General features: G+C 38.7%; 2 protein-coding genes across 9 annotated transcripts; both read left to right on the top strand.

Annotated features, from left to right (window-relative positions):
- Window positions 1-544: 544 nt before the first annotated feature.
- On the top strand, window positions 545-10,636 carry LOC132974566 (chondroitin sulfate N-acetylgalactosaminyltransferase 1-like). 8 transcript variants are annotated; one of them, XM_061038704.1, is made up of 12 exons: window positions 551-764; window positions 893-1,047; window positions 1,647-1,728; window positions 2,477-3,097; window positions 4,051-4,151; window positions 4,269-4,447; window positions 5,919-6,135; window positions 7,217-7,318; window positions 7,897-8,078; window positions 9,448-9,542; window positions 9,636-9,717; window positions 10,154-10,636. In XM_061038704.1, exons 4-12 carry the CDS (start codon window positions 2,735-2,737, stop codon window positions 10,441-10,443), a joined length of 1,611 nt encoding a protein of 536 aa, XP_060894687.1. In that variant the 5' UTR covers window positions 551-764; window positions 893-1,047; window positions 1,647-1,728; window positions 2,477-2,734; the 3' UTR covers window positions 10,444-10,636. The 8 variants fall into 8 exon arrangements, with proteins under 8 accessions (XP_060894692.1, XP_060894687.1, XP_060894686.1 ...); XM_061038703.1 differs by having other exon boundaries at window positions 551-760; XM_061038705.1 differs by having other exon boundaries at window positions 551-760; window positions 2,553-3,097.
- Window positions 10,637-13,269: 2,633 nt separating this feature from the next.
- LOC132974567 (phospholipid phosphatase 1-like) lies at window positions 13,270-20,258 on the top strand. Its single transcript, XM_061038710.1, has 6 exons — window positions 13,270-13,864; window positions 17,047-17,198; window positions 17,289-17,569; window positions 18,507-18,564; window positions 18,699-18,875; window positions 19,298-20,258. The coding sequence occupies exons 1-6, from the start codon at window positions 13,807-13,809 to the stop codon at window positions 19,418-19,420; spliced, it is 849 nt and encodes a 282-aa protein (XP_060894693.1). The 5' UTR covers window positions 13,270-13,806; the 3' UTR covers window positions 19,421-20,258.
- Window positions 20,259-22,217: the final 1,959 nt, after the last annotated feature.

Below are 22,217 nucleotides of genomic sequence, written 5' to 3' on the forward strand. Positions count from 1 at the left end.
TAGGAGATGCTTTTTAATTGCAGTAACACTTATTGGCCTTTTCATATTCTATTTGCACAATATGAAAAGTAAAGGATGCCCAGACGTGCTCAGATTTCTTTGGATATTCTTCCAGAAATAGCTTGTTTTCCTTTTTTCTTTAAATCGACTTAAAAAATGTGAGCAACGGGAGAAAAAATCTTTCTAACTTCATCATTTTGAGGACTGAGGACTCAGGATTTGACATGCGAATGAAAACAAGGGCCATCTGTACACTGCCTCATTAAATGTGCAAGACCCCGTCCTATTGGAGGGATCCATTGGGTACCTAGCTATTTCCCCACAGCAGATTGCAGGTGGCTGAGCGTCGGAAAAAAAATAAAAAGTCTAAAGCGCGGTCCTTACTCCTGCTGCCTTCTAATTAGACTTAAGGGCAGGACGGAGCCTCTGAGGATCTGAAAGGGAATTCCGGATGAAGGCAGATGGTGAGTAGTCTCAGAGGGACGGTGGAAGTGAACACTGCATGGTCTGATAGAAAGTGAGAGATGGAAAAAGAGAGGAGAGGCGAGGGAGGTGCTGGGAAAAGGTGGAGACTGAGAGGAGAGAGGAGGTGCTCAGGACTCACCAGGACAGCGTGCAGTTTACTCCTGTAAGGCCACTTTAACCCTCAGTGTTTTACAAGGGAGAGCCATGTTTGAATCTTTCAAGCAAAAGAGAAACAAAGAAAGAGATGGGCACTACAGGATGATGGATGATGGATTCCTTTGACTTCCACACAGTGGTCGGTAGGCTAATTAAACATTTCTTTAAAATATAAAACAGCCAGTCAATAAAACAACTGTGTAGAGTTTAAAGTTTGTATTTGGAGACTGGTATTTGAATGTTTCACGGTTATGATCTTTGTGTTTTTCAGTTTCTCAATCTGATGATGACCTTTCCGGTTATACTAACAGTCTGAAATTTATACTAACACCTCTTCTTGACCTACAAATGCAACTAGACCATCAGTGACAACAAATAACTACAAAACATGTAGTTATTTTTAATGACTGAAATCACTGCCTCCAGGTATGCCTGCAGAAACACCCCTTTTTGTCAAAAACATGACTTACTCATGTACAGGAAAAGATCTGCAAAGATCAAATGTACAGCTTACCAAAACTGACACAAACGGAAAAGTTCTTATTAGTGTGCGGGACTTTAAAAGGCTACTTTATTTGTCAAAATGTTCTGTTTGAATGATGGAGTGTTTCAAGAGGGTCCACATGGTATGAACAGATGCATGCCATCACACACACACACACACACACACACACACACACACACACACACACACACACACACACACACACACACACACACACACACACACACACACACACACACACAGCCTGGGTGGACCTGGAAACATAAGCAAGTCTTTCATGAGATCAGCCTCTACCTGAGCAATAAAGAGCCATCTGTGCTGTGAATAAACTAATGATGGCAACACACACACACACACACACACACACACACACACACACACACACAAAACACAAACATACAAACTCAGGCTGGAGAGACTCAGAGAAATGCTTGTTTCTGTCACTTCCCACCTCGAGCGTCGTGGCACTCAGCGTGAACGTAAGGTCAGGTCATTTCTCTTTCTGTGCATTTCATCGCAGCCAACCCAAACCTGAGCTTCAGTCCAGCCGCAGCGAGACCAGGGCGCAAAACACCAAGGCACATCAGGACACGACTGAATAGGTTTGTTTGTTGAATTGATTTGTAACAGGTAGAGAGATTTTCTCAAATTAAGTGTCTGCTATTGCTTTTTATTTCTTTGAGACTTTGTGGAGGTACAAAGCTTTAAAAGATTAACCTGATGCTGTACTCTGCTGCTCTGATGCTTTTATATTCACAATAGTTGCAAAATGAACATCTGATTCCTCTCTGTAAATTATTTAACATTTTACTTATCAATAATTATTTGTAGTTACAAACCTAATAGTCAGAAACCTCTAAATGAATTTGAGGGTTCACTTAATTCTATGTTTATTTTATCCCATTTTTTAAATCATTTTGCTTCATAGCCAAGCTGTGAGCACACAGCCAAGTCAACCAGTCTCTTGGTGAACCATTGTGACCCAGATTGATAAAAAACAACAACTATCAGATGACATTTTGAACATTCATCGTCCCCAGAGGATAAATAACAATACATTTTGATTATTTTTTCTAGCATCAAATTGATCTTTTTCTGTAATTTGTTTTGTGTAAAACCAAAATGTTTACGTAAATGAAGGACAACCTTAACTACACACTGTTTGTGTTAATTGGCTAACATGGCTTTACACTTGTTTTACCTCAGTCGTCAGGCCTTTAGAAATCCTGATAATAAACAATAATATATAAAAGAACAAATCCCTTATGAGCAAATCTGCTCACAGTACACATGAAATGTTTTTGCTTTTGTTTGAGAAACAATGATTTAAAATAAATATTGTCTTCTTAGGGGAGTTTCAGCACTCTGGTGATGATCACGAGACATACTTGTAAAAAAAAACCACTTTGGACCATTTTTTTTAAAGAGAGTTTGGACACCCTGCGAAGATGCTATCTGAGGATGTGACGGATGAGATGTCATGAGGACACAGAAGGCTGTCTCCAAGGAGTATGGGATACTCATCTTTTTGTGGATTTTGTGGATGCCAAATGATCGACATGATTCTATCAGTCTCAAGTGTTTGAGGACTTTTTAAGACAGTCCACCATGTTTAAACGGTGGCTTTTAGCACTGCTGGCCCGTGTTGGCCTCATTGTGTTGGGCCTCTGCAGCTGTCTGTCCCTGTTCTACTTGCTGGCCTGTAAACCAAAGTCTCATAGCAGTGAGCAGCCTCTGCTGTGGACTGGAGGGACCACCAGTAAGGAGGGATACCTGACCTTGTTACAGGAGAGAGAGGACTCTCACAGACATTACATCAACAGCCTGACAAAGCAGATAGCCCAGCTGAAAGAGGCGCTCCAGGAGAGGACGCTGCAGCTTCAGGAGTCCCTGGATAAAGCAAAAACTAAAGGGATTCTGCCTCAAGGTCTGGAGAGTCTGCACAAAACCCCAACACAGTCTGACCTCAAGGTAGGAAGTCATGATACAGAATGATGCAAATTTTCAATTGTTCAATATTGCGATAACAATATGAAGTGAAATAAATTAAGAGAAACGTTAAGAGTTCATATTAACTCACAGTTTCTTTGTCTGTCTGCTGTATTGCTTCATCTTTTACACGATACCTGTAACATGATGTTCCTCCTGAATCCAAAAGAAATCCAAACATCTATTTTGATTCTCGCCAAATTGGCATTGATTAATCTGAGGGTAGCCTGATTTTCACATGACTGCACCAAAACAGCGTGAAATCATTTGCAATTGTATCCAGGCCTCCATGCAGAAGGAACAATGTACATTGAGAGTGAGAAAGCATTGCTTGGTTACATAAAATAGTGTTTTGTATTCATTGTAATTAATTCAGACTTTTGGAATATGTTTATTGCAAAAGGAAGCAGGAAGCGCATTTATTTGTGATTGTAGGATCTCTTCTAGGATTCATTAGTTAAAGCATGAGCCTCGTATATATGGCATAAAATACACATTTTTTTAAAGGTTGACTTTCCTTTTAGTTGAGGTCATGGCAACAAAAGACTGTCTGTTTTTAAGTCTTGGGATTTTAAATGTGCCCACATTATGTAGGTGTAACCTACACAAAAACTCACTAGTACTTGAATACTTTTCTCCTCAAATATGTAAATTATTGTCCATAGTGAGAAAGAAAAAAATGAAAGAAGGGGAGACCTGATTTGACCACTTTTAGACCACTTAATTAATTAATTAAATATACAACATGTATTAATTGTAAAAAAAAAGTATTACTTGACCTAATACAAAAATCATTATGGTAAAAATGAAATTTTAAAACGATCTGTTGGTGGTGGGGTGTTTTTTTAGGGATACACATGGGCTCAGTATTTATAAAACTCTGGCTACAGCCCTGGGTATAGATGTAGTAATAAATGTTTTATCGTGTTTTCCAGGAGTTCTTTCGCTCCCAGCTGAACCAGGCGGAGGTGAACTCAGGTGTTAAGCTGCCCAGTGAATATGCAGTGATTCCTTATGACACTTTCACCGTGCACAGGTGGGTGAGATAATCCCTGATCTCTGTAGCTCTTCAGAAGTAACTGCATGACCTGCCTCTGATATCGAGTCTTACCTCATGTCTCTTCATAGAGTGGGTTTTTGTTGTGTCACTTAGAGTGTACCAGCTGGAGACGGGTCTGACCAGGCACCCGGAGGAGAGGCCTGTTAGGAGAGACCGCAGGGATGAGCTCATTGGCACGGTGGAAACTGCTCTGCATGCCCTGAATGGACCTCAGCAGCACACAGACAGCAACAGGAGGAAGCGCACATACTCCCCTTCAGATTTCATAGAGGGTGAGAGTTGTCTCATATCCTGTCTTTCATCGTTTCCTCAGGTCTCCTCTGGGTGGATGGCTAGAAATCCATTGCTACAGACACAGTAAATACAAAACATTTAGTTTGGGTTGAGTTGAGTTTAAGAGTAGGACTTTTCAAGTCAAACAAAAAATCATTCATTCATTTTTTATGAGAGATAATTGAGTGAGTGAATTAAAAAAATTTCTCTCTCCAATACGAATGTGTGAACAGACTGTAATTTGAAAATCTGATGTATTTTTACATCAAATACATTGGACAGTTTTGCCTGGAAAATTGAAAGTGTTTCCTCTTGAGTACCTTGTCGCACTTTAGCACCCAAACAGAGCAAACAGTTTGCAACACAGAAAGTCAAAGAAAGTCTGCTAACTTCAACTTAGTGAAGCCATTCTGGACAAAAAGGAATGTGAAGCATGAAGGGGGTGAACTAAGGTCATTGCCGCACGGCATTCAATTCATGGGTCCTTGTTTTGTACATTAGTTTGTCTAATCTTAGCTTGCTACACTGGCTAACATCACAAAGTTTATCTGTCTAGCAAGCAAAATACTTTCTGATAGGAAATGGTTAGCTTATAAAATTATTTTAAATGAAAATAAATTATGTAGCTCACATTAAAGAGCAATGGTGTAAAAAAAAAAACCCAGGAATGGTAGAAGGGGAAAACTAGGGTCCCCATTTGTAGACAGTTATAAGCTAGCTTACATAGCAGTTTGCCTTCTAGCTTAAAGTAACATTAACACCAGCAAAACACTTTCAAATTGGATATGTGGTTGTCTAGCTTCCTAAATGACTGTAAACGAACATGTGTAGCACACGTTTTGGTTGTGCAAATGTCTGTTTATCGTGTTCAGTGACATGTAAACAATGTCAATGTGTTCGCAAAGCTAACAAGATACTTGCATGCATGCTTGGAGGCAATCGCAAAAGGGTTAAAGTTGACCGCAGTTGATTTGACAGCCACTTGTGTCACATGGTTTACTGTCTAATTCATATTTTCACATCATGTTGCATGACTTCAATGATCTGTTTTACCCTGTTTTTAATGTTGACATTGTGTTCTATGTCTTAAATTATGGACTTTTATAGGTTTGATTCAGGGAGTGCTACTGCGGTTTAGTTGTGTTGTTGTAAAGCTTTGTTTTGATATTCATAATACTTTAACTCAATAGAGACTTCTTTATTCACACATACATACAGCATAATTCAGGAAATTGGGTAAAAGATGAAAGAGTCTTCAGGTTTAATTTTAATTGATTGGAAATTACGGTTGATGTAGTAATGAAATGCTGACTCTGGTTTTCCCATAATTATTACCAAATGACCAAGTCATTTCCAAGAAGCTTCCTAACTTTCATTTATCCATAATTGTTCTGCGAAGATTACAGGAAAAACATTTGGAATTATAAAGTTGAGTAATTGCTGATTGTGTCCTCCTGTTCCCTGTCACAGGGTTGACTCGCACAGAGCGGGACAGAGGAAGTGTTTACGAGCTGATGTTTAAAGGCGATGGGCCACAGGACTTCACACAGCTCGTGCTCTTCAGGCCGTTCGGTCCAGTGGTGAAAGTGAAGAGCCACAGTGTGGATACAAGCCACATGCTCATCAACATAATCGTACCTCTTTCCAAGAGGTCTGAAGCATTCAGGCAGTTCATTCACAATTTCAGGTATATTTTCTAAGTGAAGTAACACAGTCATGTCCACTCATTGTGGTTGTATCGTGACATTATTGATCTCACAGCACGTGGAAATGCTGAGTAAAAAGCCGTTCTGACAATCTGAATTTTGCAGTTGTGAATCTACTTTCCCTTTATTCATACAGCCGCCTTTAATCCTCCGATGGTGGAAAGTTCAAACGCCATTTTAATAATGTACTGCTGCTGTGTTCCAGGTACAAATCATACTGGAGTAAGAAGAATCTTAATTTGTCCTCACAATACGTCCTTATCGTTAAGCAACTTAAAAGATAACGAATAGTGAAAATCTGAAGGCATGTTTCAAGTTTAAACAAAATGGACATTAGCTTCATAGTAAGGGATAATGTGCAGTAAGCGGCACTGACAAGGAGAGCAGCCTCGCTGTGTTGGAACTGTCCTGTTCATTGACCAGTCTTTACACACCACAGTATCCTATCCCATGATCTGTTGGTGCCTCTCCATGGTGCACAGTTTTTGCACATTTCAACCTCTATTTCGTTTTCTTCACAGTTTTTAGTGGATTCTATATTTTTTGTAATCAGAATCAAATATTTAACACAGCTGTTTGATAAGGTAAAATTAAATACTTATTTTAGCTTAGTCCATCATTTTATACGAGTGTATAAATCGGTGAGGTTGGACGACAGCTAATTACAACATTACAGTTTTAATGGTGTAACACAGTATGAGAGGAGGCTTACATTTTTTGCCGTAATGTTAGCTTGGAAGAATTTACACCCCTCCTATTACTTTTTGGCAAGCTTAAATGTTGAGACACCCTACTTTAAAATAGAACTTGATGTCGTTCCAAATTTTCCCTATCTATTGTCTTTAACATTTTGGTGAATTTGAAAGCGATGGAACTGTTTCTTAGAATTCAGCAGTACAACATTTTGAAATCCTTTGAGCTTCCCACCCTGAGCATGCTGCAAGAGGACAATGACCTCCGTGTGAATATGATCCATTGTCCTTATCACGTAGAGGTGGGGCTATTGTTTTTTGCTCGGACAATGCTATTTGCTTAATGCTTCCTTTAACGTCTTCTGTTCAGGGAAGTGTGCATCAAGCAGGACGGCAGGGTTCATCTCACCGTGGTCTACTTTGGTCGAGATCAGATAGATCAGGTGAAAGCCATGCTGGACCAAACCCACAGGTAACGTGATGCACAAGTTGAGTTGCAAGCATTGAACGTTTTGTCAGGTCAAAAGTTACCTGATTCATGACCTGAGTTAAAGTATGTGACTAAAGGCCACTGGTAAGATGACAACATGCAAAGACACTGAGTACTTAGGGGATGTACATCAAGTGAGAGAGCTGTTTATCTGCAGGACTATATCAAATATCAAATGCTTTTATTTTCCCCATCACTTTATGGAGATGTGTCTGTGCTGCACTGCAGATATTTTGGATTAAAACACACTATATATGAAATGGAATCAGTGTTTCACAGCTCTAGGCTGATAATAAACTAGTCCTCTGGACCCCCAGAGAGTCCCCCCACCCCTTATCGTGTACAGGCTGGGATGCTCAAATCGTTCTCTGCTTAAGGCTGTTAGGAGAAAAACACAGTCGATCCCTTTAAATCATTGTTAACCATGTAATGCAGCACATCTGCAATGAATATTTTTTGGAAAAGACCCAGAAGCACAGGAGTACCTTTCTAACCTTTCTAATGGAACAGACTTTCCCATGACGGCCCCTCTGTCTTCCTCTTCTTCTTTTCTCCCTCAGAGAGACTCGTTTCAGGGGCTTCACTTTGATCCAGCTGAATGAGGAGTTTTCTCGTGGCCGTGGCTTAGACGTGGGCACCAGGGCTTGGAGGCGAAGCCAGAATGTTCTGCTCTTCTTCTGTGATGTCGACATCCACTTCACCGCTGACTTTTTGACTTCTTGTCGTCTCAATGCAGAGCCTGGTGAGAGACAGAATCACCTCAGGCTGTATGACACATTTACTCAGGCGCTTTTTCAACATTACAACACAGATATGTGGTCAAATCCTGCCAGAGTTCATACTATAACCTGGTTCTAGAAATGAACAAATGATGCCCTAACAATTAAAATAACAGTAACTTTTTTAACTGAGACAGTTTATGATCGTACCATCTGTTTCACTGAATTAATTAAAGGCTGTTAAATAATGGTCCTCTCCGAATAAATCTCTGAGCTGAGAGTTATGTTAGGTCACTTCAGTCCATGCTGTATTCTGTGAGATCCATAATTCATCTAAGGCGCTGATTTCAGTCTTTGATTTGCGTGCCAAATTTAAATTAGGTGGTTTTGGTTTCATTTTAATCTGGACACAAAGCTGTTCATGCTGCTTATGCTGATACAGATCATCTCACATGATTTATTGCCACTTTCATCATGATGTAAGAAAAGTAAATTATTGTTCAACATTGAATCGCTGACAAATCCTGATGTTGTAACATCTGCTGGTTTAACATTACCACGGCTGACGTCTGAGACTTGAAGTGATGCCATCACTGAAGAACCTAAAACAACGGTTCCTTGTAATCTTGTAAAGATCCAGATTTGGTAATCCACTGGTGAACCACTAAGGATCACGTGATCCAGCTCACTGTTTTTATATGGGAAAAAACTTGATTGGATCAACCACGATGAAGAGACAGACTTTTGAGGATTACCAAATCCAGATTGTCAGAGTTTTAAAAGGGACTTCACACTACATACTTTATCCACAGGGGGCGCCAAAATCCACACAAACTGAAAGATCCTTTCAGCAAATTTTGGGGACAAAATCCTTCTTTCCACTTTTTTTTTTTTACAACTCTTACCTTAAATGTCACTGAAGCAGAGCAGAATTGTAGTATAAAATATTCTTTTTTTAAATGGCTAATAATAACATTTTTAATGTCAAAATGTTTTATTGTTTGACCTATGTGATCCAGCCTGAATCCAGCCCTCTGCTGGGATCAGGATAATCCTTTTTTTTTTTTTTTTTTTTTTTTTTAAAGTCAAAGTAATCCTAATTATACTTAAAAGTTTTAAACAACAAAACTGGGGATGTAATCCAGATAAGAATCCGGACATGATTACCTGATCACGTCCGGGTGTCGTATCTGATTATGTAATCCTTTTTTTTCTTCTGCGGAACAACCCAATTAAAAGATTTGATCCTATCCTATTGCTTTAATTCTTGAAATTGCTTGTGAGTGTCACATTTGAGTCACAGAGTTATCCCATTTAATTTCTTTTTTCACACAGTTTTAGTATTTTTACAACTTGAATTGCTTGAGCATCAGCTGTTTTTTTTCTCTCTAGGTAAGAGAGTGTACTATCCGGTGCTCTTCAGCCAGTACAATCCATCCATCATCTACAGTAATCATACACTCCTACCTTCTGTTCAGCAACAACTGGTAGGTATAAAAAATAATTTATGGTTGAATGATCTTGAATGAATTACTGTGACTATCATCTGACTCATTCATGACCTGGTTCTGTTGTCTCAGGTGATAAGGAAGGAAAGTGGATTCTGGAGAGATTTTGGGTTTGGCATGACATGCCAGTACAGGTCTGACTTCATGAACATAGGTATTGGGAAATCTTATTTTGTCACTTAATCACATGGTTTTACATTTTAAAGACATAATGCAATCAAATTATAGTGGAAACCATCCATTTTATAACATAGAGCTATTGCACCAAACTCATATGCACTGCTGGAGTCTGTGTTTGTATAATAAAGAAATGCACTATTTACAGTATTTTAGTGATTATGTAATCCTGTATTGGTCATTTTAAATGTGCAGTAAGATTATTAATGATATTACTGTTTTGTAACCACTGTGACCCTAAATGTGAAAAAAGAAATTGTGTTGGTTTAGAGATTAGCCCTTTTCTTATCCAAATAAATTAGATTAGGGAACACAATTATTTTTAAATATGATTTCAAAGCAGCAATTAAGCAAGCTTCAAAGAGTACAGTAATATTCAGTGAGTTCTCCATCCTTATCTTATTTCCTGACAGGCGGTTTTGACCGTAACATCAAAGGTTGGGGCTTGGAGGACGTGCACCTGTACAGGAAGTACCTTCACAGTAAACTGATGGTGATCCGCGCCCCGTCTCGAGGCCTCTTCCACCTGTGGCACGAGAAGAACTGTGCAGACGAGCTTCCTCCAGACAAGTACAAAATGTGTATGCAGACCAAAGCCATGAGCGAGGCCTCGCACGGCCAGCTGGGGGAGCTGTTCTTCAGACGAGAAATTGAGCAACATTTGAACTATCAGAAGCAGACAAACACGTTGAAGAAAAGATAGTTTAGTTATTGTGATGTTATGAGTCATTGTTTTGTTTACTCTCGCTCTGGTGGCTGTGATTATTTATGTTGACTGACCATAACCTTCTTCAGGTTCAAACAAAAGCTGATCTACGATGATGAATGTTCTCCATTTGGACACATCAAACTTAATGACTTATTTTTTATGACAATAAAAGAAGGAAGTGTATGATCTTTGGTCCTATCATTGTTTCCTCTCCATAAAGGGAATATGTTAGGTTTTTGTTTGCAGAAAGAAAAGATGACCCATTCCAGCGGTCTTTTTTTCCATCATCAAGTTACTACGGTAACAGTATTTGGAACACTAGAAACTACTGAAAAATATGAACAACAACTTGAAACGGACGTCTTTTCTGTCAGTGAACTCAACGTCATAAAGCAGCCTTCATAGGAAGAGGAGAGGAGCACCACAGGGTTTTCTTCTCTGTCTGAAGGTATCAGAGCACTCTTTTATTTGTTGTTCCCAACTAAATCTGATTCAAAGATTTCTCCAGAAAAGACATTTGTAGGCTACTGGTAAAGCAGAAATGTTCAGGTGTAACTAAAGTGAATTGTAAAGCAGAGGATTAATCATGATGTCACTTCTTACACCAGTCAGGAAGTCTGATGTTTACAACTTTCCTTTTTTTTTTACAGGACTAAAAGAGAAAACATTTCCCTCCACCTTCCTGCCTAGTTCCTTCTTGATTGCCAAGAGAAACCTAAACCAATTTAATCACATGCCAAGGTGCTCGGCCTCTTAATCCTCGTCAGGTTTGTCTAGACATTGTGTCCAGTGTGGATCACAGTTTTCCACTTGAGACTATCAATTTAATTTGGAAGAGAAGATTAACATAATTTGCACATTAGGCTATTTGAATTTATACGAAATTGGTTTTCAACAGGTGTGTGAAGTTAATCTAAAGTAAATGAAGTCCATCACTTAGGCTCAGTCAAATTTGCAGCAGCAAAATGTCAAAATATTACAAGTTAAATGTTCTGCAACATTAATGTTTGCTAAGTTAAGTTAGGTTTTTGTAGCCAAATATACTAAAAAAATGGGTACATTATTTGATAAATAAAATCGGATGAATTAATTAATAAACTGATGCATGAGAGTGTAAGCAATATTTCTTGAATTGTCGTTTTGTTTGAGCTAGTTTCAACTGTTTCATATACTCTTGGTCTGTAAACTCAACAGATGTTTTGGGATATGTAAGATATTAATCTGTACAGTAACTTAAGAGGATGAAATGTATCAGAGCAACAACATTTCTCTCTGAAACTACAAAGGAGATGAAGTGTTGAGTAGCCTTAATCAAATGTAGCCTACATTTTTTGGTTTACTACAACAACAACAACCATACACCCACATTTCATTGCACCTTCTTTCCATTTTTTTATTAAGGACATTTTACTCCACTACACCTTTTTCCACAGAAGTCTATACTTTTCTAATTAAGTTTTTCTTTTAATTAGCCTTCAAATCTTATAATTAACCTACCTACCTTATAAAATAGTCTATTTACTCTTGAAGAACATGACAGTATAAAACATATAATGCTGCTATACACTCACTAAAAAAACAGAAAGGATAACATAAACAACAATTTGAATGAAAAAAAAACTCAGAATAATGAGTATAGTATATTTATATGCTTCTGTCAATACTTTTGTGCTTTTATGGAGGTACACTGTGTAATCTGAGAGTTGTTTGCCTCATTGAAAGAAGTATTTTTTAATTGGGTTTTTTTTCTTCTTGCATCTATAGGCCAACTTCAATCTGGAAAGTTATTTTTTGTATATTATTTTGTATTAAAATGTCAAAGCTAACACCAGGTGCCATAAACATGACAAACAGCTTTTTTAGGCTTTAACAATACAGAAACGTTTGTTTAATTACTACCGAATCGTATCAGTGGTGCACCGAGTAGTAGCTGTAGTAAGCCTTCTATAAATAGTGATACAGATTTAACCTCATTACCTCTGTAGGGGCATGCAGCGGAGGGAGGAGCAGATCTCCATCAGCAGACGGCTGGCGTATCGTCAACACTGGCACGCTATAGGCCCCGACTTCTATTACCACGTCCCGACCTGTGCTGCATTCAAGTACGCCTCGGAAATCCAACAGGGTTTCCAAGGACATTGTCACATGGCAGAAAAGGTTACACAGCCACTAACATGGTTTAAATGATCTCTTTATAAAAACAGAGACCCGGAGAATTCCTTAAAATAATTTAGACCAGGTAAATGATAAATGTTTCATGAAGAAAGTAAAGTAAAGTGCCTCTGTCCACAGTCCACCCCTCTGAAGTGTCTCAACCTAACTTTTTGGTCAACAAAAGGGGCAAAGAAGTCAAGCTGACGCACCCTCATGCAGTCATATCAGTAATTCCACTAACTATGCATAATGTGTATGTATGTATTTAAAAAATAACCACAACCGTACAGTGTGTGCCAATAAACACATGAACTATTCAGACTAAATGTGTTTTTGGACCACGCTTTAAACATGTTTATTTCTGTTTTCCAAATGGGCATTTTGAAATGTGTAGTATGATATATGGCTTTTGGGCGTTTGCCAGTCTCAAGAGGACACTTGAAAAAACTGCAGTTTTGCGCACTTCCACATTGGCTTCGATTGTCCAACATATGGACAACCCGACTGTGCCATATCGACCATGTTAAATTGCGTTTTAAAGCTGGACGTGTTTTTTAAAGTCTGGATTTGACTCGCCTCTGGAGCCAGCCTCTAGCGACCACTAGAGGAACTGCTGCTTTCTTTTTTTTTTTTTTTTATTGGCACTTCCGCGTCGGCTTCTCAGGAGGCTGCAGCTTGATATCACTCAGTGACTTAATCTCTCTCTCTCTCTAACATTTTTTCCCCAGCTGTACTTAAAGGCAGCATTGCTCACACCGGGAGAGGAGCTCTGGTGAACCGTTTCTCACCGGCTTACGTCTCTCCTCTTGTGGTGTGAGGACAGGACGGTATTATGAGCTGAAGATTTCCTGCAGTGTTATGATGGTTTGTGAGCTGTTTAAAGGGTGAGCGGCTCCTTACGTGTGTGTTGCTGGTGTTAGAATAGATTTAGCTTTTAGTTTTGTGTTTTATTTTTTATTTTTTATAGGTCATATATATATATATATATATATATTTTTTTTTTTCCTAAATTCCCGTCTTTAGTTTTATCTTCTCGGATAGGCTACTCGTTGTTTAGTGGAAGCTCAATGACGCTGGTGTATTTGAATTTTGTGCCGGAATAGCGACACATGTTCGGCAGATAGGCTGCTCCCCGTGTCACCTAAAAGCAGCCGGTACCGGACATTTATTACAAAGTCAGAGAGCAGAAGAAGGAGACGCAACATGTTTGACGCTTCAGGGATCCCGCTGGTCGTGCTGGACGTTACCTGCCTTATCCTCGGTACGTTAATCTCATCCTCCTCTCCTTGCCTGTCAAACTTTTAATCCGCTTTGTTTATGTACCACTTGAATTGCAGCTCATTAAACTTTCAAACTCAAATCAAAGCATGGCATCTCCTGTAGTTACATTATGCCACAGTCTAAGCAAATCATTTCCCAATTCATTTACATAAAACGTCATTTTGGAAAGCTTCAGGTTTAGGCAACCAGGCAGGAAGATGGAAAAAAAAAAAAAAAAAAAAGGGCAACAAGTCCCACCCTGTGTGTGTGTGTGTGTGTGTGTGTGTGTATGAGACTTTTTTTTCCAAGCAAAGCTGTATTTATAGCTCAGTGTTTGGAGTGTAATCACATCACAGAGACACACTGCAGTGGATCTAAAATGCTGCAGTGATACAGCAATGAACACGAACTAAAGAAACCTTTGAGCAGAGAGTTCAGTTCAATCACTGCCATGTTCGATAAGGTTTGAAAAGGCTGATGGACACAATGAGCTGCTTCAACAATCTTAATGCGTGAACAATCCGCACTCTTCTGCTTAGTCAGACTGTCTTGTGGTCTGTGCTGTAACGCTGACTGTGCACCTATCCTCTCATTTAGTGAGTGAGCTGGCAGAAAGAAAAAAAAAAACCCCCAACTGGAAAATCCAAGTCAAGTTTAGTACAAGTTATTTTATGTTTTGTGTTGTGCAGAATGTCACATGTAGGCAAAACAGATCCTAAACTAAAGTAACCAGTAAGTAAATATTCACTTCTTATTCCTGAGTAAAGAGAAATACATGCTCTCAGATTGAAGTTGTGCACTTTATTTGGACGTAGAAGTGCCAAAAACAAATGCTACTCCTTATCAGCAATGCATTAATGTGTAACTACTCAAGGTTTACTAATTTATAAACTATTCTGCTTTCCTTTTTATAACAAAGCGTTGTAAGTGAAATCTTACTAAACATCACGATCAGTGTCTTCTGAGGCTCTTGTGTTATACACGGTGAAGGATGCAAAACTTGCTCTGAAATGTAAATTAGAGCTTTAAATGTTGGTGATTAATGCAAATAGAAGCGTTTCTGACGATGCTGAACCAGAGTGCGTGCGCTTTGTTTTATTCCACCTCTGTCTGAACAGAGATTGAATCTGCTTTAAAGTTATGTGGAAGTCATGAATCATCAGGCCTTCAGATATATCTTCATGTCGTAGAAGGAGAGTGACGGTCCTGATAAATGTTATTAAACGGTGTTATCATCAGAGACCATGACTGATGTAAAAAAAAAAGAATATGTTGATTGACTGATCAAATCTGATATGTTGAACTTCAAAATTAAAACTTAAAATATGTGGAATGATATTGAGCCCACAAATCCTGAATAATGGTACAAGTACTTTACATTTTCTTATGTGCTTCTATTGGTTGTCATCACATTAGTGGTCAGTTTTACATCATTATTGAACTGAATTCATTCGATGTTACCTTGTCCTTGAGTTGGAAAACAGAAATCACTCATTCTAATATTTGTGTGCTATCTGCTGTTTACTTTGTTCCTGCTTTCACAAGATGCTGCTTTGAAATTTCGCAAAATGTCTTTCTGGGGAACAGTCATTGTTTTTTTTTTTTCCTTCAAAAACACAGCCCAAGGCGAGACATGAATAATAATATTTCGCAAGACCTGGAATGAAATAGGACTCGTATGGAGCAAGCGGCACTCTCAGTAATGAAATAACTGCATGAAATCAAGTCCAAAAGACAGACTTAATGTGCACAGTCCAAAGAATCTTCACAATATCATAAGTTCAAAGCCAATAACTGCAGCAAATAATCAACTAAAATACAGCAGGATATAACACATAAGTGTAGAGAAGTAAATGTGAAGGCTGCAAAGGGCTGTTCAAAATGACATGAAATCAAAGGGTAAAAGGTGTGTGATGGGTGTTCCTGTCATTAAACAACCAGGTTTATGGGGCGCTGGTGGGACAGTGGGACAGTGGTTAGTGCGCATGCCCCATGTATTAGTCCTCCAGCGGGTGGCCCGGTTTCAAATCCGAGCTGTGACCCCTTTCCTTCATGTCATTCCCCACTAACTCTCCCTGATTTCCCACTCTATCCACTCTCCTGTCCCTCCAATAAAGGCACAAAAGCACCCCCCCCCCCCTAAAAAAAAAAAAAATGTAAACAACCTGGTTGGAAATTCATATTGTCATGTTCTTTTTAAAATGCACATGAAGGAAATATCATATTTTACTTTTCAACCCGATGACCCCCATCCCCTCAGGTATATAAATAAGAACTCTGTACCCAATACTTTGAGCACATTTTAAAGGAATTGCTTTTCTAGTTTTCCTTGAGTAGATTTATACTTCTACTAAGTTTAATCAAAGTATCTGTACTTTAACTTGAGTACAATTTTCTTGTTCTCTTTCCACCCTGATAAAAAAGTAAGAAACTGCACGATCAGTCCAGAATAGTCCGCTCGCACTCAGACTTCAAACTTCACAAGACGTAAGGCTGTGTCATTTTCTCTGCAGTAGGTTTAGACAAACAGGCCTAAACAAAGCCCTGTGACGGTGAGATAAGTCATTTATCCACAAAAGCGTCATGGCCAATCATTGTGCTTAGAACAACTCCTGGAGCTGCATTACGAGCCTTTTCCATTTCTCTTATCGTAGCTCGGTCTTATAATGTTCAGGAAAGCTGCAGATTCAACAAAGAATACAGGGACAAAAAGAATGTGAAAACAAAGTAAGTCAGAACATGTTATTTAGGTTTTCTGTTGGTTAACCCTAAACAGACTTAACATCATACTTTCATTGTTCCCGTCTCACTTGAAAAAAGAGTTTATTGCTGCTCTTTGTCTTCCTGATTCTCATGCTTGTTTTAGCAACTTAGTTCTGTGGTAACTCCAGAGGTAATTCGGTTATTGTGTAACATTATGCCGTTACACACAAGGATGTTTTATTGCAGCTGAATGAAACCCACAAGAGTCACCAGCTTCTTTTTTAAGGAAAGGAGACACCCGTGTGATCCGAACATATCATGTTTCTTTAAACTGAATTTGGACATTATAATTGTGTAATAGTGGTAGCGTTGGTCTGAGTCACACGAGTAATTGCTGCTGCTTGTAACCATGATATTCCCTTTGATTATATGAGTCGTTAGACAAGCTGGAATATGACAACATGTTCATTTTCTCAACAGCTGGACTTCCATTTTTCATCCTCACCCCTCAACACAACCCTTTCAAACGGGGTTTCTTCTGCAACGATGAGACGATCAGATACCCGCTCAAAGAGGACACCATCTCCTACCAGCTGCTGGGAGGAGTCATGATCCCCTTCACTCTCATTGTGGTAAGATGTCACTGCAGAAGATCCCCCCATCTTCTTTGTTTTTTGACATGTGACTCTTTTGAACTGATGGTTGAATCTTGTGTGTTGCAGATCGTCTGTGGCGAGTGCCTTTCTGTTTACCTGTGTCGCATCAAGAACCAGTCCTTGGGGACTAAGTATGTGGCCTGTGTCTACAAAGTGGTGGGGAGCTACGTGTTCGGAGCTGCTGCTAGCCAGTCTCTGACGGACATTGCTAAGTACTCCATTGGCCGCCTGAGGCCACACTTCCTGGCTGTGTGCAAACCGTCCTGGGATCGCATCAACTGCAAAGCCGGTGGATACATCGAGAACTTCACCTGCAATGGAGACAAGTTTCTAGTAGATGAAGCCAGGTAATGATCCTGGTTATGAATGAAATGAAAGAGGGGAAATGAAACCATATATGTGTTAGTTTCACCAACAAAACCTGACAAATAAATATGACATTGAAAGTGAAAGCTAATCAGATAATCTGAGGGGCCAGTGATAATTATAGTGATAACTTTATTTATATAACACTGTTCAAAATCAAGTCACAACATGCTTCACAATGAAAATGGCCACATTGATTGATTAAAGTCTTTATTTCGAGCATGTATTTTTTTTCAAGATAAAAAAAAAAAACAGATCCACAAAAGAAATGTGCATAAGACAACAGAAATGTCTAATTTCATGTTCCAAAAGGAGTGTGAATTTATTTAATCCCACCCCCTCTCCATTAATCTTGAGTTAATATGTGACCATAGGCTTCCTTTAAATTTAAATCAGATAAATAAACGTATCAGACTCCAATATGAATACAAACACATACATTTATTTAAGAATATGGTTTTAAAAAAAGAAGCAAAAATTAAAAGCAGTGAGTATAATCAAAGTGTTTTATAGTCTTTTTGTTAGACCTGGCAGACCGACGTCCTTGAAATCTGTCCCCGGCTTCCCTGTTAGAAACACGTCTAAAGTCCAAACATGATGACGTCAGTCGAGTTAATGTCATAGATAATGATAGATAATGCTCCACCAAAGGTTCCTTTTAATCATTTTCTAATGTGTCACTGTAAAAGAACAAGGGGTGGGACAACATATCGATACAGCAATATATCGTCAGCCAGACTGGTGTGCCACATATTGATATTTTAATAGAAAAGTTAGAGCACTCTAAGCAGATTTGGCTTTCTGTGTTACTACTTAATGACTCAGGACAATGGTTGAATTTTGTTTTGATGTACTTAAATCTAAAATATGCGTTTGTCATCTGACTTGTTTCACATCTCTTTTGTTCATCCGTTGTAGGTTGTCCTTCTTCTCCGGTCATTCCTCCTTCTCTATGTACTGCATGCTGTTCCTTGTAGTAAGTACATATTTTCTTCTTCAGGCATTTGCTTCCAAACCTGTAATTTAAATGTTTGCTCTGACAACAACACCTGCACATCTTTGTGTTTGACGGTGTTTAAACTGTTTGCTGTCTTCCTCTGACTGCTGTAGCTGTACATTCAAGCCAGGCTGAAGTCGGAGTGGGCGAGGCTCCTGCGTCCCACCATCCAGTTCTTCCTGATAGCCACTGCGGTGTATGTGGGTCTGTCCCGGGTGTCAGACTATAAACATCACTGGAGTGATGTGCTCGCCGGCCTCCTGCAAGGGGGTTTGGTTGCTATTTTCACAGTAAGTTTTAAATAATTAAAGTCTCTCAGGGTAACTTCAAAGCAAGGTGTGATGTGATTTTTATACAGTATTATCACAACATGACGTTGAAAAGCTTAAGAATATTCTGCCGGAGTCGAGCAGCTGCGGTATGTGTTTGAGGACTGAAACGTAGAGGTCACTCCAGGATGATGCAAAATGTTCAAACAAGGGAAAAATCACCTGTGAAGGCTGCGTCTTTGAACTCCTTGATTCCATCCTCTGATTCACACAAACCACGACAGAATGATCTGATCTGCATAATTGCAAAGACGTCATTAAATGTGCTTTATATTCTAATTGGAAATGACTTACTACTTACTTACTTTACTGCTGTTATTTACCTTCGAGTGCGATTCAAATAGCTCAGCATATCTTATAACTCTGTCCTGTTTTGTTTGCAGGCGTTCGGTGTGTCAAATTTTTTTGAACAGCCGGTGGATCCGGTGGTGTCACAAGAAGAAGCCTCACACACCAGTTTACAGGAAAACCCTTCCAATGGGAACCACTACGGCAGCACTGAGTGAACCTGAGGCCTCAGAGACAAAACTGCGTGACTTTGTGCATTCAAATTGCCACGGACGACCCAAAATACACCAAAGAGCTGCAAGTGCTTCATGTTATGCTGGCTGCCTGTTACTGTGCATTGCTTGGGCACAGTTTGCTCCATGTAGCAGACGCCGCAGGCTGTAACTGCTACCTTTGGTGTGGTCACTAAACTTTAAATACAGGAAGAAAAAAGTGCACTACCGAAGACAGTACTCTCATTTTACTGAGATGTAAAGACGACAACATTTCTGCCAAGATTTCCCGAGATCCAACATAATACAGTTTATTATGGAAATAGAAAACAAAACACGGCATGTTGGGATTACCTTAGGACAACTTGCTTTTTTACAGTGTGAGCTTGTTGAAAATGTGGTTTCTAGTGTATATTGGTGTGCTGTTGCTAATATTATGACTGAATGAAATTCCTTTTGCTCAGAATATAATGAGCGTCTGTGTCCGCACTGCAAGCAGGCTTGAAGGAAGCCTGGCACCACCTGTGAATGAGAAAACCTGGCCTGTCCTTAAACTTAAAAAATGGAGACTGAACTCAAAAATAATATATTTCATGTTGATTTTTTTGCCTTAGAGTCAGATTGCTGCTACCTGCTATCATGTCCTTGTTGATATTTATTGTATAAAAATACAATAATGCTTTGATTTTTTATTTGATTTTAATAGACCTTCATTGATTACTTTTCTACAGTTTGTATGATGCTCTGTATGCTTTTTGCCCACATGGAAGCTTTAAAACCTTATTGGTCAGAGCAGCTCTGATAAAAAAAAAAGTTTTGACAAATAAAAAGTTCTCTTTTGCTATTTTGTCACAAAGAAAAGAAATGATTTGTGGTTTTGTCTCTTGCAGAAAAGCTGATTTGCGTGTGTTATGGATGTCATTGAGGAACAGATACCAAACAGTCACAAAAGTGAAGACGAAAAACTGCTTTGGGTGCATCTGAAGACAAACCACAGGCATGTAAATGGAGTGAAGCCAAAGCAAAAACAAATAGTTTGTAAGATGTCCCGGTGGCGGTATTATAGTAAGAAGATTATGCACTTCTCATCACATAAACAGGCAGACTGTCAGTAGGGCGCTGATCCTTAATGTCCAAGTTCAGGACATGTGTATGGGCGTAAATCCAATTACAGTGACGGAAGACGTAGGCTTAAGAGAAAGTTTAACACACGGACAGGCTCATTCATTGATGTCAAGTAACATGAACTAGTGACTCGTTTAAGGTATTAGCAAACAAAACAAAGGTACCCTTGAGGCGTTCATGTTGCCAACTCGCAACTGGAAAGTGGTTAACTCGGGTGTGACGTCACTCCCAGCTTCAAGGTCTGATAGTTCCGAGGTAAAGGCAACGCACCATGATCATTAAGGCATATGGTGGCAACCATTTATTCTCCTATTTGATTTGATGTAGTTGTTTCTAAAAAATATAATCACTGACCAACTATTAAATGTAGAGTGAACATGGTTTCTTATAAGTGTTATAATATTGTTTCTATTACAGGAATGTGCCTTTTTAAACGTTTTAACTAGAAATAGTTAAAATCTTTAAATTGTATTGCACAGTCAACATAATTATATTTATAAAGCATCATTTTAAAATGAAAGAATAGAGTTACAAACTGGATGTTCAAAAGTAGCTCACTAGCTGTAAACATGTGTAATTGAATTGCCCCAAACTGCTGTTAAAAGATCGACTCCAGGCCTGTTATACCATTTTTTTAAAATCTGCTCATCTTGCTCTAACATGACTCTGACCTTCCCCCACATTTAAAAACTCAGCGATCATTTTGTAAGTCGCTGCACAGAGCTCTCTGTTGTCACGTTGACCTCTGCAATTGTCCTTATTGAAAGCAGCTCCATTCACTCTCCGTCACGTGCCTCACTTTATCATGCCAGACAGTGATGGCACTGCAGAAACAAATCACTCAGAATTCAGTGTGCAGTGGCAGCCTTTACAGAGTTGGCATTGAATCATGATCCCCCGAACACTACTCCAAACAGTAAGACAAACTGTGAGAACCTACTGTGAAAATGATCCTTTCAAAATAAAAAATGTAACTATACAAAGATTAACAAACAATAATTCCTGTTTATAGGGACATTCAAATAGGAATGAGGAAGGATAACATAAAATATGGGAACGTGTAGCCTAAATAATCGGGGGAAAAAGATATCTTAGCATATAATTATGTAATTAACTTTAAGTTTGCTGTTGAGGAAATGCAGATTTGAAAGCACAGATTGTTGTTGTTAATCAACTGATGCTATAAATAGAGAAGATTAATCTAACCTTTTTTTTTTTATTGTTTACCAGAACTATTTCGGGGAGCCTTTACCCATTTCTAAATATGATCATTCAAGTTAGACATCTTCAGTTCTATGTTGTATTAAACAAGTAATAGATTTAAGTAGCTGCATCCTCCTTCTTATATAGGGTGGACTTTGGTATGATGATTCTATTAATTTTAATTCAGTTTCGTTTCCATTGATGGGAATTATCAGAGAAAGTCAGAGGAGGAAAATTAATAATAAAAAAAGAACATGGGAATGAGTTGGACAATTAACTGAAAACATGCAGCCTATTTGGAGTTATGCTGTCAAACAGAGGCTTTACATGTTATACAGAGCGAATACTAACATTAGAACAATAATATAACAGAGCAGGATTCACAGTTTGTATAATTAAAGAAATCACCATGATGGCTAAATGGATTGAGCTAAAATGGATTAATACAGAATGTTAAATACAGACCCCTAACAGT

This window comes from Labrus mixtus, chromosome 5 (genome assembly GCF_963584025.1).
Source record: "Labrus mixtus chromosome 5, fLabMix1.1, whole genome shotgun sequence".
Classification (NCBI taxonomy): Eukaryota; Metazoa; Chordata; class Actinopteri; order Labriformes; family Labridae; genus Labrus; species Labrus mixtus.

Excerpts from the sequence above, each read along its gene's own strand:
- LOC132974567 (XM_061038710.1), top strand. The coding sequence starts at position 13,807 with ATGTTTGACGCTTCAGGGATCCCGCTGGTCGTGCTGGACGTTACCTGC. Across the intron at positions 13,865-17,046 it reads CGTTACCTGCCTTATCCTCG|CTGGACTTCCATTTTTCATC; the intron begins GTACGTTAATCT and ends TTTTCTCAACAG. Across the intron at positions 18,876-19,297 it reads GTTTGGTTGCTATTTTCACA|GCGTTCGGTGTGTCAAATTT; the intron begins GTAAGTTTTAAA and ends TTTTGTTTGCAG.
- LOC132974566 (XM_061038704.1), top strand. The coding sequence starts at position 2,735 with ATGTTTAAACGGTGGCTTTTAGCACTGCTGGCCCGTGTTGGCCTCATT. Across the intron at positions 7,319-7,896 it reads ATGCTGGACCAAACCCACAG|AGAGACTCGTTTCAGGGGCT; the intron begins GTAACGTGATGC and ends TTTCTCCCTCAG. Across the intron at positions 9,543-9,635 it reads CTTCTGTTCAGCAACAACTG|GTGATAAGGAAGGAAAGTGG; the intron begins GTAGGTATAAAA and ends CTGTTGTCTCAG.